Genomic DNA, 17,558 nt, shown 5'->3' with positions numbered 1-17,558 from the left:
ATAAAACATGACGAGAGAGAACAGGCAAAAACAAACGGAAATAGTGCAATCAAGACACAAGTTATTCTCCAGACCTTGTGAGCAGGTCAGAATCTGGGGGAGGTTCTCTTAGATCGCACACTTGAGGGGTGGTCGGTTGCCTCCCTGTGGAGACCTGGCTCCCTTCCAGCCACCCACTCACTTTTCAGTTCTCAGACTCTATGCTTTGACCACCCTGGAGCAAGATGGTCCAGCAGACCAGCGAATCAGTTCTCAAACTCCACATCTGATGTGGTCCCTTTCAGTAATTGCAGTCACATTCTCTTCCAGAGGTCCTTATCAACCATTTCTTCCGACATCCTGCTATGCTTATTATGTTAAACCCTGCAGAACAGTGAGAAGCGGGCAGAAATGTTTTGAATGTGATCACTGTGTTCCTAAGCAAATAGCTCGGCCTTCTCAAGCCTTGTCTATGTGATTATAAAGTTGGAATAATAATATTATGAGTTCTGGCATGGTATGTCTCCTGTGAGACACTGGACATGATAACTTATTATGGTTGGACCCAAGCTTCGGGAGCGCATCCAGAAATGTGCAACTGTGTTCTCCCTAGAAGAAAAGCCTAGAGTTCTGGGGCAATGCCAGACGGTCAACAGCAGTTACTCCCTGAACTACAAAGGTAGGGAGATAGACTTCAAGGGCGGACCTACTAGGCTAGGACTAAAGAAATCAAGTCAATCAAAGGATCCACAGCCAAGACGAGGTGAGAGACTGATGCAGGAGATCCAGCCAAGGGAGAGATGGAGCAAGGGCTGGATGGCGGACAGGAGGAAGCTCATGGATGCTGAGATGGGGGTTGTGCTAAAGAAATATTTTAAGAGACATCGTTTAGAGCTGGGCACCCTGCAGTGAGCGGAACGCTTGTCAAATGCAGTGGTAGACTGTGTGGCTGGTCGGCAGCATTCCACCCATGCCTTGTCTTTCTAGGGAACAATCATCATTCTCTCCATAACATTCAGATAAGGTCTCAAGCCTCACTCTGTTGGGGACGCTCTGAACTACATGAGAAGCACTCTTGTTTCGGTTTATAGCCATATCTGGCAGTGTCCAACTTCTCGGTCTGGATGTGCCCGAGAATGAGGATGCTGCTGACGGAGGAGCAGAGATTCCAAAGGGCCTTCAAGGAGCACAGAGCAAGAAGTAAACGCTGGCTATTTTCTGTCACTAAAGTTTGCTATTTAAAACAAAATTACAAAATTGTGTAGCTTATTTTGTTTGACATAGATAAAGATGGCTGGTTAGAAGTTGGTAATTAACGGCTATGCCTCCTTAGACTGTTTTTCCTATGACAGGCAAAGGATGACGATGATGTCGCAAGAGGGAAAAAATGGGAGAAAATCCAATTACAGGGTTCATTTAGGAGAATTTATAACAGAAACTGGAGTCTGCAGAGACGTTCGCTCCTGCTCCTAAAACCATTACCAGCGAAGTGAAAAAATAAATTAATAGGAAACGCAAGTCTTTTATTCTCATTCATTTTTGTAGCCAAACCGGAGGTGGGAACAAATGGAACCCACAGACAACTTTTGCCGAATACATCATGTCTCATTTTTGCCATTGTAAGAGCTCAAACCCTGAGCAGAACAGAGATCTGTGAGCTTTGTCATTAGGCGATTAGACTGGTGTTTATCTATCAGAAGGCTGTTTATTGGAGCTGCAAAACTGTGCTTCATTCATTTTGTTTGTTTTGACTACTCAGCCAGGTAGTTTTGAATGAATAATCCTTGAAGAGAAAAAGGCAATTCATTATTTTGATCAAACCAATGGCTTGCAGAGACACTGCGATTCTGGGCTGATGAGGAAAGGGAAGTTTTGCTTTTGCTTTTATTTTTTCAAGATGCAAGGGATTGTACTCACATTGGCAGCTGCAGCAGAGACTCCCTGTTGTCTTCTTAATAGAAAATTTCAATTTTTATATGTATAAATGACTGTATTTGCTTGTACTTATTTCTACATTTTCCTGTCCCATGGCCCTGTCATTGGTCACCACCCAACCATTCTCCTGATTGTGGCTCACCCATATATACTTATACATGTGTAGAGACGAATCCAGACTCTTTATACAAGTGAAATAAAAGTAACGGACAGCCTTTCCCATTACTTTTTCTGCTTCATCTCTCCTCCATCAGGGCCTCTACCGGTCTGCTCACATATATGCACAGATATTTAAATCCAGACTTTGCAAATGAGAGAAAAATACGCAGCATTTGTCTTCTGAGCGTGGACTGTTGTGTTTGATACCATTGTAATAAATGGTAAGGAGAAGAAGGGAGAAAGATGGTTTGTGTCTTGAATGGCATTCCAGGTGGAGGGCCATGGTGTAGGACATATGGATTCTTCCTAATTACAGGTTTATGGATTTAATCAGTGTTTCAAAGTCTGAGATATCCCAAACTTTAATCCTGAGGCTGTTTCTCAGAGAGTTAAAACCTCTACTGTGACCAGATGTTCAAGAATGAGGAAAAATCACGGAGTTCATTATTCAAAGCGCTACCTTGACACTCCCTACAATATATCAACAATCATGTAGGTGACTTACTCAGACCACAGATTCTCAGTCTCGCTCAACTCAGCTACCTGGACCTAGACTTTCCCAAATATTCTTGCCTAAAAGCTTTACGAGATAATATAATGTCACATACATATTACTTATAATATTTATATATCCTATTCATAAGTACATAATTGATATTATTTATTGGCAAAATCACACTGGTGGGCCTCCTGCCCAAATCCACAAAACAGACTGCAAGGGAAAGGCACTGTTGGAAGGTGTGCTCTGGAACTGGAACTCATTGCTGTTCTTGCCGTAATAGCAGGACACTTGTAAATTCCGCAGTTTTCAGGTAGTCCCTAAGCACATCCACTGTACACTCCACCTCTCAAGCAGGTGAAGTTTCCATCCAGGGACCATCCATCATGTTTCTGTCGATCACACTTCCACAGCTTCCTCTCTCACCATTTTCACGAGTTGGAGAACCAGAAGCGGAGATCGGCCTTTCACAATGTTTTTTTAACAAGCGTTTTTTTTTTTAAAGTGCTCCAGCTGAGATTTCCCCCTCTGGGTATTTTCAAATTGATTTGTTCAGTGAAACGACTTTCACTTCTGGATTTTTGTCAGGCATTAAAGGCAAGCTAATCGGTCAGTTACTCCTGGGGCCATGGTATTTCACTTCCTCAGTCATCGTAACACCCTGGGCTTCTCAGTATGCGCTCTCGGTTCCAGCAGTAGCGCTTCGGTTCCAAAATGCAGCTGTTGGACAGAACGGAAGCCCGGGTCCAAAATGATGGCACGGAAATACAGTCGGGGAGAGAGGATAAAACTTTAATTGGCACTTTCTATGACATTTTGAAGTCATTAAGTATTTCAAAGCCATTAACGAGATTGTTATTATTTTAAAAGTCGTTTGAAAGGAATAACATTGCCCACAATTCTGTTAACTGTGGGACATTTGAACAGTGACAGGTTCATAATGGGAACCTTAATACCTAAACTGTTGCGAATATTGTCTGTAAATAGAAGTGCTGTTGCGTGCTTTGTGAAAGTGCTCCTTAGGGTAATAGGACGGCTTTTCCATTAGCACGTGGCCGGACCTTTCCATATGAGTTCTTAATTTAATTTATATAGGAGAAAGGAAGGACCAACGTAACATCTCTGGGCATTCAGTCAGTGTTTTATTTCTATCGGATACATTCCCACCAAGTTCCAGTGTTATTAGACCCTCATCTTCGTCAAGACTCCTTCCCAGCACTGGAGGCATTGGCTGCTCACTCAGAATGCAGTGTAGCACACATGTGTTGTGCCCAGAACTACATTCAAGAAAACATCAAACCATGAGGAGCCAGTGGGAGCTTCTAACGCCCACCTATGGACTACCTAATTCATAAGAGCGGAGTGGTATACTCTGAACCTTCACAGAGTTGCAAAGATAGATGAATGGCTACCTAAACTCACACTTAAACTTGAGCAAATCAAGCAGGTTTTAGAAATTACACCAATCTAGCTTTTCAAAAATATTTTTTTTATGTCACATGGTATACTTTTTTATTTTGTTATTTTTTTTTTAACCAAGGACACATTCATAAACTGGCCTGCATCTCTTGTATGGATTAAAAGAAGTGAGGCTGTGTCCCAGACTGCTTGCTTTTCCATCCTCTTGCCTCATTTACTGGTAGCTGCATGAGACACACTTGGCTCAAGAACCAGAAGGCTTAGAGGTTACGAATAGAGGGATCACCGAAGGAGAAGCCCCCAGGTGCCCAGGCATCCGATCCTGCCAGTTACTTTAGCCCATGTGTTCTTGAAATGAGTGGTCAGCCATGTCCGAAGCTACCACGAGCAAAGAAAATGAACACTAACGGAGTTCGTATGCTTGAGGCAATGACGAACCTTGGGATCCTGTGAAATCAGATCAGCGGAGACGTGAAAACAGAATGCCAACGTCTGTGGCATCAGCACTGAAGGGCAAGGTTGGAAATAGAGTTTAGTCTAAGTGGGCTTGTCAGTGTGGAAGCTCAGGGACCATAGCTAGACACTGGCTTCCTCAGGCTCTGACTAGTTAGCCTCCCTCCCAGAGTTATCTAGTGTACACTCTAGTAGGCTTCAATAGGAACCGAGAACCCGTATCACCTAAGTATTTTGAGATCAGTGATTGCATGCATGCACCATCACACTTGGCGTGCAAACACTTCGATACAGAATTTAGTAATAAGAACAATGATTATGTTTTAAATATTTTTGAAGAAAAACTAAGAATTTACTCACTTTTGTTTTAAAAACATAATCAGAGTCAGGAAGAAGCACAATAATAGCGGTGTATATGAGCGTGCACCTAATGGCTTAGGAAACCTCTTTTTCCACATTCATTGTCTTTATGGAGGAAAAACACTGCACAAGACAGAGAGAAGAGGACTGAGAGGAAGATCTTCCCGGATGATGCCTGAAATCAGGATGTCAGCCATGTCCTTAAAGCAGATTTTTAACTAACAGGAGCCCCTGATCTTTGTGGCTATGGAGGGACTGAATTCAAATCTCAGGCAGAAGCCTTGAAATTCCAGTGGTTATAAATGGAAGTATAAAAGATACAACAATTTGTGCATCCGGAAATCAGATTATCACATCCCAATCACACCTGGTTGGACAGTCTTCTGAGGTCCCTATTTAAAAACTAGACTAGGGGACATAGAGTTTGGAAAGAATTCAGGGAAGAGCTTAAATATTAAAGGCAAAAGGCATAGGGCTTACTCTGAACTATTTAAATGGCATTGGATGAATTCTTATTGTTTCAGAATTTATGATGATTCATACAACATAGCTGCATGGAGAAATGAAGAGCTGATTCCTATCGTTGAAATTGTACTTGTCTTGCCAAAGAAACAGTGAACCTTGTCTCTAAGTGAAAGTCCAAAACTTGGGCTGGTGTTCTTTGGCTAATGCCTGACTTTTTGTAGCAAGAACAGAGGGAAAGAAATGCATCAACCCACTTAGACTAGGGAAGCAGAGAAAAGAGTTAGCTCAGGCGGAGGTTGCCCCAGGAGGGTGAGAATTAACTCCCCTGGAGAGTAGCAAACAAAGGCCAAGGCTCATCGCTCTAACAAACAGAGATGGATGGTTTCCACCTGTGGAGTTGCTAAAGGGCAGCGCTGGGTCTCTTCAGATTCTGCCTCTCAGCCTGTAGGCTATTAGATATCTGAAGACAGGGCTTCTTTGGCAGGGCAAGCTACTGTAGGCAGGCTGTTTCTGGCCCCAGACTCTCTGACCACATGGGCTGATTAAGTCCATGACTGAGGGTGGGTCAGAATGTTCCCTGTATCATATTGTTAGCACTACTGAGACAGGCCACACCCTCATTGCAGGGTGTCAGTGGGCTGAAGCAGAGGAGAAACCATCAGAATGGAATTGTAGCTGTTAGATTTTATCTCCCATATTGTTTCCTGGTGAGGGGAGAAAGGAGGGTAGGAGGGAAGGAGAGAAAGAGGGAGGAATTGAGAAACCATCAGTATGGAATTATAGCTCTCTGTTAGATTTTATCAATAGTATTGTTTTATGGTAAGAGGAGAAGGGAGGGAGGGAGAGAGAGATCTGAAAAGGGGGTTAAGTAAAACTAAAAGAAAAGAAAAAGAGCTTCAAATCGGGAGAAAGATTTTATGTTTTCTTGAGGTGACACAGTCCACACATTGATTCTGGGGTTGGGCCCTAAAATGCAGCCGGGATTCTGAGAGCCTTGGGGCCTGGGGCATCCTCAAGTCGTTGCCTGATGCTCACAGATAAAGCTGTCTTCCCCGGCAGGAGCTCCACCTCGCTCTCTGGGGCTGCTTAGTAATGGTGTTGGCTCCCCAGGGATGAGGCAGCAGAACAGACAGGCACAGAGGTGGCTTTGCTCTCCTGCCATCATCACTTGGTGGTCAGCCGTGAAGCTGCTGACTGTGCCTCCACTTCAATGCGGAAAGGGGTGAGTTATCAAAAAAAAAAAAATCCAACAAGAACAAAACCCCCCAAACCAAACAAAACCAAGCAATGTTCCTCCTTAAGGATTATACTGAATGTTAGGAATTTTACACTGAAGTATTTCCAGAGAAGTGGTTTGGGTTTTTCTGTCTGTTTGTTTTGTTTTCTGCTTCAAAACAAGAATTTCGCCTAAAATAACAAGGAAAATAACTTGAGGACGGTGCCATGTATTTAGAGTCTAAATTTGACAATTGCCTTCACGGAATCCTGTTTTATTCACCAAGTGTCCTCAGGTGGCCTGTTTGGGGTGGAGGTGGGGCAGTCAAAGTCACAGTTGTCCTGGCTGGCCAAAGAGATATGATATGTGACTACCTCCACACTAGCAAATTTATGGAGATGGTGAAAATATAATTTGGTCATTTTAAATCTTTTCTCTCTCTCTCTCTCTCTCTCTCTCTCTCTCTCTCTCTCTCAAAGGCTGTTTTTCTGGAAGTCATTTTATTTTCTTTAGGGAAAGAGATCTTAGTCTCTCGAATGCTATGTGATGCCCTTGCCTATGACACAGTTGGCCTGAAGGTCAGACACCACAATCAATAGGAGGGCTGGTTGCTGCAAGGTGCTAATTGACATCCCCCAAGAGGAGCAGTGTCAACAATCAATAGAGGAGACACTGGCGTAGGTAGATTTATGGCTTTGATTTTGAAAGGGTGCGGGGAATGCCCAGTGATGCTCTGCCCTGCACTCGTTTTGAATGTTAATGTTTTCTTGAGGATGATTTCAGACTCTCTGCGAGGATACTGCCTCTACTCACTGAAGCAGAATCCTCTGAAGAGTTGCTGAGGCGGAACTGAAATCATGGCTTGCCTCAAAGAAGCAGCTGTAGTGGCCGCTAACGGTGCCTCACACAGGCGGAAGATGCCCCTTTCACTCGGGGCTTTAATGGGATATTTCTAAGCCCGAGACAACAGCTTTGGAGCTAGGGTGTGCCCTCGCCGTTTGCAGCTACCTCTGCCTACTGCTTGAACTCAGCCGGGCCGGAAAGAATGGAAACGAGACAGGCTTCTAACTACCTGTAACTGTTTTCCCCACGGAATGGATCAAGCGTCTGCCCAACCAGATCCAGGTACTTGATGATAACTGTGTCTTTGAGCTAATTAGGCAATTTTTCTGTAACTTTGTAATTTATGCATGAGCCATAATCACAGATACCTTTTGGGTCTAAGTTCTGCATTTAAATTGAACTGCTAAAGTCTGCTTAATCACTAGCTACTGAAAGTGAGTCCAGGAGGGTAGAATGTAACAGCGACTCTCTTCTAAAAGCAGGTTTGAGTTTATCATGGTTCTGAGACTGCATAAAAAGTAGGAAAATAAGCTTTCACCCCTTTCTCAGCTGCAGTAAATTATTCTTGAAAACTGTTTGCTTATTACAGTTTCTGCTTTCATTTGAAACACCCAGCCTTCTGAAAGGTAATAAGAATATTTTGATTTGTTTACGAAGGCTCACAACTCAGTAAAATGTACTCAGCGCTGACTGCCCCCGGGCAGCCTTTTGAGGTCCCCCTTCGTACTTCTTTTCTACTCCAAAACACACAAGGAACGAGACAGGAAACCAAGAGGAACAGGAGGGCTCATTACTTGAAGTTTTCAGTCCCCCTTTGCTAATGGTGCCTTCAGGTTGCCCAGTTCTGGTCTGGGTACTGCGTGGTCGACCTCTGATGTTCTCAACTGGGCTGCCCCCTTGCCTAGCAGTCTCTTCCAAACTCTCTCAGCAGGTGTTAGGGGGAAGATGACGTTGAGAAAGAGCTACAAAGGAGACCCGGACTCTGGCTAAAGAGCCGCATCCCCTGATGACCCAGAGGTGACAGCAGCAGTGACAGAGTCCACTCCCGAATCCAAACAGCCATGTCTGCAGATTGGCTTTGCAGGGACAAGCAGAGAAGAGGCCTTCCAGAACAGCAGCGTGGACAGGCACTCTGCAGAAACTGCCTGTTGACATTCGGAGCTGACCAGTTTTGCGTGCCTTTAAAAAATATTGCTCCGGAGCTCTCTAGTATGCTTGAGCATATTTTCCCAGAGTATAAAATAATATTCACCCTCAGCTGTCCTGTGAGTTTTGAAATTGGTAGAGATTGTGTTGGAACAGGAGGGCTATAGAAAAAAATAAGTTGCCATGCATTTATGTCAGCCAAAATAAAGGTGGATTGAGAGGATTTAAAACATATAACACACTCAGAAGTCCCAAGACATATTTACCTGGCCTTCTCAGATATCACCTGGACCAGGAATTACTTGAAGTTACAGGAAACATTTTGAATCCTTGTATCACACACAGTGTGTAGGCACTCTTCACTGGGATGCTATGCGGGGTTTCTGGAAGATTCACACAACAGTGACTGGATCACACTCTCATAGTTACAGATCTCAGCGCATGAAAAACTGTTAGCCGTTTGTTCTTACTGAGTTAATGAGGAGTCCTGCATAGAATTTAGCTCACAGTTGTAGGAAGTGATGGGCAGTAGACTCACCAGGGAGGTTCATATACCTGGAGTAGGTGAGTGTGTCAGAGAGAGATGGAGGGGAGAAACTTCAGCTCTGAGACTAAGAATGTGGCTGAGACTTTAGCACAAAATATGGGCATTGAGTTTACTGAGCCTCAATCCTTGCAAATCATGGTCCTGTTTCGGTAGTTAGCTCTGGTGCTATTGCAGAATACTGCAACACTTCAGGTAGTCTCTGCCAGACACTACAAATAAAGTCAGCCCTGCCTATCTAGCCTGCTCCCTTCCTGTTTGTCTAAACAGCTGTCTCTCGGCTCTGCAGGTAAATATAAATGAAGTAAATACGATCTTTTCACAGTACAGAGTGTCCTGTTAGCGCGAACTGGACAAGCCAACGATTGCTCTTGTTTCAATGGGTGGACTGTGTTTAGACCAGCTTTTAAAAACATGTCAACCCATGAAATTAGGTTTCTGGCCTAGAAGTTTTAAAAACTAGTCACGGCAATTATGTGGTTTAGGAGTACCTAAAACACGGACCGCCTTGCTTAACTATGAGCCTGTTAACAGCAGGGGATGAGGCTTTCAACTCATTCTAACACATCCTCTGGGGAAAGGGAGATGCTACTCTTTGGTAACTGGACAGTTTATTCATAACGCTCCATGACTTTGTGTGCTATATTTACATAACAGAAACTAGAAATAAAACTCAATTTACACAAAAATAGTAAAGAGAGAAAACAGGGTTTCCCCACTGCTTATTTACTGAACCCCTGGAACGTGCCAAGGGACTACAGCTGCCGTACCCACCACCACAGTGTGTTCCAGGAGGGGAGGCATTTGGGCCCCAAGTCTGAGACTCTAGAATCACGGGTCTAATGCGTTTCTGCACAGTGAGGTAACAAACGCACTTGGCTGAGTGTGTCTCTGCCACTTTAAAAATAAGAGCTGTGTTGCAGCTCTAAGATACACTTTGCTCATAAAAAAGTATTTTTCCTTTTTGTGAAATTGCATAATGAGATGCAAATTGGATAGAATGTCCAAGGGCTTCCAGCCTTAGAAGGGTGCCTGTTGACATTAATAGTCCCCGTGTAAGACATTAGGATTCAGGATGTTGTAATGGGCTGAAATACTTCTTCAAGAGGCAGATTATGTAAGAAAGACCTCTTCAATGGAAGAAGAGCCTATGTTCTGCCTGGCTGCATGTTTTATTATGTTTTGGACCCCACCCATCAACACCGAAGCCAAGGAACTACCAGCTTTTCAAATCGTAAGATCTACAACTATTAATGTGTCATGATGACTTGAACTGTCTGTGATTCTTTGAAACAAGACCTGTTTTTAACACGATGATCTCATATCTCAGCTCAGCTGAGTGACATGTGTTTTTTTATCTCTTCGTTGACTAAGCTGGAACCTTACATTTTAAGTTCAGGTCCTGGACTATAGAGGGGCCAGAAATTTGATCCAATCTGTACTCAAGCAGGCAGAACCCCAGAACTGCAAGAAATTCTTCAAGTGCGTGTTGTATCCTAGGGGAGGAGGCACACACACCAGGGGGACTTGTCCTTGGGATGCGTCTGGAGGCAGAGCAGGGAGCGCCATCTTTGGTAAAGCAGAGCTTTGAGGGCTTAGCTGATAAAGACCCTGAGAACACAGAGCAATTCCACTGACGGAAAAGGGAGAGGAGTGTGCTGTGCGCAGAGCCAGGGGGTGTTGAGGGTTTTAGGTGAGCAGGCAAAAGCAGAACGTTGTCCTCAGGGGCTCCTAGACTCCATAACCTGGGACTTTATTTTGACCACTGTGTTGGCCATTTTACTAGAAGTCAAATGTGATGTGGTGTCTGTTCCATTTTGAACAGGAAAATAAATCGATATCATAGAAGTCTTCATCGTTGTAACATTTACTGCTCTGTGGTCCGGAAAGCATCAGAGCATCATCCCCCCCCCACACACATACCCTAGATCCGTGGACACAAAGATACCCAGGTCTCTGGGGGGAGGAGTGGTTAGATCTGGAATAAACAGAATGCTGGTCTAAGAGGGGCAGATACACAAAGAGGAGGATGCTTTGTGATTATTGAGGTGGGAAAGAGTGACCAACAGTGAGGACGGGCCTGATTCAGCTGGGCTGCTCACAGTCGGCTGGAGGAGTCAGGGTTCTTACTCTGTCCGTGTCAGAGACTCCATGGAGACTGACTTGAGAACAGGGGTGTGTTATATAATTTCCCATGGCATCTTTGAACTGAGGTTTCGTTGCTTCGGTATTAAAATTAGACTTTATTTCTCGAGCTCACACAATTGGACCTGGCAGAGGGACGACACCGATGCTCCGAAAGTTGGGGACAGCCCACCAGGGCCAGCCACTGCTGTGAGTAACCGTGGTCCTTCTTTACACTTAAAACAACCGCCGTGTGCTATCTGTAAGACTTAGGATGGTTGTGTCAAAGTCTTCTGGGATGATTCGCTTCCTCAGATGTCTTTGTTCATCTAAAATAAAGAAAAAAAAGATTTCATTGTTTCTGTTTATAAAAGAAAGGCTTTATTACTTAGCTAAAAATAATGCTAGATATTTTGTAAGAATATCTTTTACTAAAACGGGGACATTTTATGAAGGCAAGCTTTTATGAAAACTTAGGTGTCTGAACATTTGCGAGTCGTGGTAGTTAAGTGATGAAGGTTATGTCTTTCTTCTCTGTCTTTTATCCCGCGTTTCCTTTATTTTACACATGCTGTTGAACATTTTAAATTTGTAAATTGCTAATTAACTGGTTGCCGGCTTCAAATTAAGCATCGTCTTTGAGAGATTTCAATCGGTTCTAAGTGAGTTTATGAAGTGGTTGGCATTTGTTTCTGAACATCTCTCTGTCCCCCGATCCCTTGGTAACCATCTCTTTTCCACCCACCATTTATCCACCTGCTAAGGGCACCCATGGCTGCTCCCCCTCCCATGGCTGCTCCCCTCCTCTCGCATGTGCACATCGTCCCCTTAGGGATTTTTACCCCAGCCCCTGCATTTCTTGGCACTTTCATCCTGTCTCTTGCCTCGTTTCCTTTTCCTTGTGGGGACAGTCCTCATAGGGAAGTTACTGCTCATGGGGTCAGTGCGTCCTTTTCCTTCCTGAAGTACTAACTTAGTAAGAAGATCTGGTTATTTGAGCAAAATGTATTATTTTAGTAAGAATTTGCTCACCGTGGTGTGCTGAAAGAGGAGGGGTTTACAGTTCACAATGTGCTAAAAAGTTAGCAAAATTCTTTCACTTGCTTTTCTTATCGAAGTGGTATCAATCTATCTGTCCATCATCCTTGTCTATATGCATGCAGCCTTCCCAAAGAAGGTGTCAGGTTCTAAACAAGGATTACCTAGACTTTTGCCTCTTGCCTGTTCCTCCCTCCCTCCCTCCACTCCTTTGTGCCCCCACTTTCTTCCCTCTTTCAGGGGTGTAGGGGGTGAGGTTCTAGGGATAGACCTGAGCCTGGCAGGTGAGCTGCCGCTGAACTACCTCTCCAGTTGCCTTTTGCCTTGTGACCAGAAAAGGGTAGTAAACCACAACTTAAAACTAACTACTAAGTCCCTGTAATAGTTCTCTGTGAGGAAACAAAGCATCAGAGTCCTTTCCAGAGTGACTCTGGGCAGAAGGGTGTGAGGAGGAATGAGGCTAGATCCTAGGGGTTTCCATGGGACTGCTTGTTGCTGCAGACACTGAATAAATAGTGTACGTGTTTGTGGTCTTGAGTTATGGGTAAAGCCTAAGAAAGTGAAACACCTATCCAGGGCAAAGGGATCGCCATTTGCCCCATTTGAAGAAGGTCAAAGAAAATGTTTTCTGGGCACCGAGATATCTCTCCCATTGCTCAGACACCAGTAGCGGGAGAAGAAATGGGGCCTGAAGATGGCTTTGCTGCTCTGGTAAGCCAGCTTGTAGCTTGGGGTTCATCTTCCAGGCCCACGGGTTCTCTCTCTGGCTCTCCCCTGATTTGATTTGACATCACAGATCCCAGATATCTTTAATTTTATAAATTTATCTAGTTAGTTTTCTTTTCCTGCATTTACTTTTTGGATTGTGCATTGTTGTCATAAAACACATTCAAAGAAATGCATACTTTGCTCTGTTGAGAACAAAGGAGAAGATGCTGACTTCTTTGGGGCCACAGGGAGACTAGACACAGAAAGAGATTCTAGCGAATAGCAAGGGCAGGAGGGGCCACAGGGAGGGGAACCTATAGGAAAGGAAGAGGTGAGAAAGGACATGCCAGGGACAGTTGAAACGTGCTAACCCACCATCAGATGGCTCTCCCCAGTGCCTTTGTGCTCTCCTGCTCCTGGATAATTTTATCTTTGGAGTGATTAAGTCCAATGTGGATGTTTTTGGTGGCTACAGATGGCCCTAGTCTCTTATGATAAGGAAATTGCATCGGAGGCTCTAGCTACTGTCCTGCCCTCTTCTTCTCCAGACCCAGTGAGAATTAACACCCGAGACTGGGAGGATACTTTAAAAACAAGTGAATTTGACCCAAACCCAACCTAGCAATATCTCCTATATTCCGAAAGGGCTTATTTCTTTTTAAAAATACAGCTAAGTTTTATCTCGCCCTTTCTTCAAAAGAGGCACGAATCATGAATGAGACTTCCAACTGTTTCAGCATTCAAGACAAAGAAAATTCAAGTGCTTGAGCTTCAAAAGGGTCCATTACCCCCCAAACTGGTAACTGCACCCTCCCAGACACTGGTAGCTATCCCCTTTGTAAGCCTGCTTTTAAATAGAATAGGGATTTGGTTTTATATTTGTTGATGTGTCAAATTCCATGTGCTCTGTTATTGCAATGACTAATGGTGTACTAAAGGAATGACTGGAAGTGAACTGAAGAAGCTTTGTGTTGATGCTTTAGATCATAATTTGTCTTTTTATTTGGCTGCTTACTCTCATTGAGGATAATCTCTATGGACATGTGTTAATTTCTATAGTCAAACATTCTGTTATATATTTTGTCTTACAGAAAAAAAATCATAAGCAGTATGTCACACCACTTTCAATATCGTCTTGTCTAGTATGTAGGCTTTTCTTACAAAATGTAAGTTGATTTAGCACAGTACCTGAAGATTTTAATTACCTTTCTGTATTCTGTTGTTTGCTTTTAAAAGCAAATAGTAATATCTAAATGCTTCAATTTTAACAGTGAAATGTAATAGCTCTCCTCTCTCTCTCTCTCTCTCTCTCTCTCTCTCTCTCTCTCTCTCTCTCTCTATGCTATGGTGTTAAGTGATAGGAAGCCATCCACAGTTGAGAAAGCTACCCTTTTAGTTGTCGCTGATCAAACTCATTTCCCCTTGCTCAGTTCTCTAGGTCCTCCCCAGGGTCGAGTATTGAATGTGGTCTTTGTTCGTTGAAGATAAAACACCTTCCTTGATGGTTGAGGAATCTGATTTACTCCTCTCCCCTCAGCTCAGGCAGCAGAAAGCAGTGTCTCTCTTAGTCCTGTCTGAAATGAAACAACACTTTGATTTTTCTTCTTCTTCTTATACTTTCCAAATTTCACAGACGTTCATCTTTGTCCCAGTACCGAGAGATATATAGCCAATTACGAATGCATTTTCACAACTTACTGACCTCTTTGAGGTCCCCCGCTTGTTTAACCACAAAGAGGAATCCAGACTCTGAAGCCCAGAGTCCAGTGCTTCCCATGAGAATCTCTGCACTAAACACCTTTTCTGGTCTCAGTTTCCTTGCCCTGAAGTTGTAGGGGTCCCTGCTTTCGTGACCCACAGATGTCACGTGTATCACAGTGCTGGCACATAGGTGTTGCTCAACCGTTGATTGGCAACATTCTCGTAATGTGTGAGAATAGCATGTTGTATGAAACTGGAGGAGTCCAGGGCAGAGAGGCTGCACATCTGATTAACGGCACACGTTGAGCCAACATTGGTTTGCGTACGGATCTTCTTGTACGGATCTTCTTTGTTGTATTCACACTCCCTGTCCACCCCTCCTGGTCCCTGGTGACCATTCTAAGGACAATCTGGTAATTTTGTGCAAAAGGGCTATATTATTTATTCTCTGCACTCATGCAGAATTAAGTCTCCCCGGTGTAAAGGGAAGTTGGCTTATAGACTGTGTCTGAGAAGTATGGCTGTGATTCAAGAACGGGAGGTTCCATTCTGATCGTTCCTTCCTCTTCTTTCCTTTCTTTCTCCCCGAAGATAACACAGCGTCTCCAGGAAGCAGCCACCATGATCTCGGCAAACTGAGGATGGAAGAACGGGGAGCCAGGAAAGTCTGTGCTCTGTATTCCCTGGACAATGGATGGGGGACAGCCTATCCCTTCACCCCTGGTACCCCTTGGGAACTTATCAGATTCTAGCATGTCTCTGGAACAGAAGACAACATTTGTTTTTGTGATTTTGTTGTTCATCTTTCTGGGCATCCTCATCGTTAGATGCTTCCGGATTCTTCTAGACCCATATCGGAGCATGCCAACCTCAACCTGGGCTGATGGGCTTGAAGGCCTAGAGAAAGGGCAGTTTGATCATGCCCTTGCCTAGCGGGGACAGAGTGGGCTGCCCTCTGAAGGAGGCAAGGCATGTTATGTCTGATCAAAGCTCTCTTTTTGTTAACGTTCTCAACAAATCAAATTTTAGCCATATCTGACCTTAGGACAATGATTCGTTATTTCATAAACATGCTATTGTGTTAAAGGTGTCTGATTTGAGGATAATGGAAAGTTTATATTACGTAGGAAGGTACAGACATCGGTGTTTTCTCGATGAAGGAATATTGTTGCAGATGTGATTGTAAAACCAAGAGCACTGACACCAGACTTCGCTGTCAACTGAAGAATCTCTGATCAGAGCACAGTACAAACAATGAGAGAAAGTCTGATCTGTATCAGAGGACCAGGCTGAGAAGAGACCACCTTGTTCAAATAGTGCTTCTCAGCTTTATTTTGTACACATTTAGGCCCTGGGCAGAGTGATGAAGCTGGGGCAGAGACAACCATAAGTTGGCACCCATTTTCTCCCAAAGCAGGGAGCCCTAGGCCTCAGAAAGCTGGATATTTACTTGGTAAATTTGGATGAGAATGCTATCAGTTTCATTTTTACATAATGTTAAACTCAAAAGTCTACAGAGTCTTGAAATGAGCAGGCCAAACCCAATCTCTGTATTCCTATGGCTAACACATGTAGATACACCGATGTATAATCTGAATTCATTGTCTTTACATTTCTAATGGAGCTCATGGATTACAAGTGTAGCTGCAGGGTTTTGTTTTGAAAGGAAGTTCACCGCTTAGCAAGAAGACTGTGGTTATAACAGGATTATGTGTTTATATCTGTATATAGTTATCAAATAAAAAAATTTCAAAATGCAGCAATGTAGCCTCTCACTTTGCTGAGATAAATGTGCTGTTGGTGGTGTGTGGTACTGAATGGGTGAATGGGTGACATCTTCCCAAAAGAGAAGAGAGGGCAGGAAAAGTCATCCCGCTCACCTCCTCCCTTCCTGAAGGGCGCCTACAACACAGTGCAGCCTGTTCTACAGAGGGTTAGGAGAAAGGAAGGTTATCCAGAAAGGGGCAGGGGGCCCAAGAGAGGGAGATGGATACTATCGGCGTGCATGCGTGAGCAGTCACAAGCCTGGAGAGAGAGGTAAGTGGACAAAGCCTGTGACCCACTGTTGAAATGACACCTCAGCAACATCTGGGGAGCTTAATATGAGTTCTGACTTGTCTCATAAATGTCTCACATCGCCATGGTAAGAATCTGTCAACCAATATGGCAGAACGTAAGAAGTAATAGCAGTCTCGGGTGCACAGTAGGTTTGAAGCCAGTCTGGACTACATGATACCCTATATAGAATAAACAAACAGTAACTCTCAAAATCCTACCCGAGATTCTCCTAACTACTCAGTTTCTCCTCGGGATAGACTGCAGTCCTCCATCCTAGGACTTGAGTCTATAGATTTGAGCGATTGAACAATGATCCGGAAGATAAAACACGGGTAGTGATGGGTGTGAGCTGAAGCCACCAGTGTACACAGTGTTCCAAGAGATGGCTGCTCCGGTGCAGTCATTCACATCTGAGCTGTCGGCAAGTTATTGTTTTGACAGAATCTAGAACTTTATCAGGGAGGATGGGGTGTCATGGATGTGTTTAAAGAAGGGGAAGAGTGCAGGCAATATACTAAGGAGTTGATGGTTTGAGTGGGGAATTTGGAATGGGAGGGCCTGGCTGGAATAAACAGTGGAGCTGTCCTCATGAAAGACAAAAGTAGGGCTGGAAACTCACTGGTGATAGTGGGAGTCCCTGTGGATTTATAATAAGGAAAATGACATGCAGAACCTGGTGATAATTTCAGGTTCCTCCTCCTTCCTTGGGTCAACCCCAACTTCTATTTCTCTAAGGGGAAGAATAGATAGAAATATCCACCCACCCTGCTTCATGCTTCTGAGTCCAGGCCTTGCATATAAGCTCACTGGGCCTCCCAAGGCAGCTCTTCCAGGCTTTCTCCTTTTATTGCCCGTTCTATTTTTTCATTTGCTTACAGCTCCTTTTTCTATTGCCCTCACCGAGTCACCAT

At 43.9% G+C, this 17,558-nt stretch overlaps 1 protein-coding gene across 3 annotated transcripts; it reads left to right on the top strand.

Moving 5' to 3' along the window:
* The first annotated feature begins 6,139 nt into the window (after window positions 1-6,139).
* On the top strand, window positions 6,140-16,348 carry Ctxn3 (cortexin 3). Of its 3 annotated transcripts, XM_085699838.2 has the most exons (4): window positions 6,143-6,491; window positions 6,999-7,610; window positions 11,274-11,352; window positions 15,181-16,348. In XM_085699838.2, the coding sequence occupies exon 4, from the start codon at window positions 15,280-15,282 to the stop codon at window positions 15,520-15,522; it is 243 nt and encodes an 80-aa protein (XP_085555964.1). In that variant the 5' UTR covers window positions 6,143-6,491; window positions 6,999-7,610; window positions 11,274-11,352; window positions 15,181-15,279; the 3' UTR covers window positions 15,523-16,348. The 3 variants fall into 3 exon arrangements, with proteins under 3 accessions (XP_085555965.1, XP_085555964.1, XP_048275365.1); XM_085699839.2 differs by lacking the exon at window positions 11,274-11,352 and having other exon boundaries at window positions 6,140-6,491; XM_048419408.3 differs by lacking the exon at window positions 6,143-6,491 and having other exon boundaries at window positions 6,981-7,610.
* The last annotated feature ends 1,210 nt before the right edge of the window (window positions 16,349-17,558 follow it).

This window comes from Myodes glareolus, chromosome 13 (genome assembly GCF_982192425.1).
Source record: "Myodes glareolus chromosome 13, mMyoGla1.1, whole genome shotgun sequence".
NCBI classification, from domain to species: domain Eukaryota; kingdom Metazoa; phylum Chordata; class Mammalia; order Rodentia; family Cricetidae; genus Myodes; species Myodes glareolus.
Note: the sequence above shows the minus strand (reverse complement) of the source record. Positions and strands in the feature narration are given on the sequence as shown.

Bases quoted from the DNA above. Each gene is read 5' to 3' on its own strand.
- Ctxn3 (XM_085699839.2), top strand. From the start codon at position 15,280: ATGGATGGGGGACAGCCTATCCCTTCACCCCTGGTACCCCTTGGGAAC.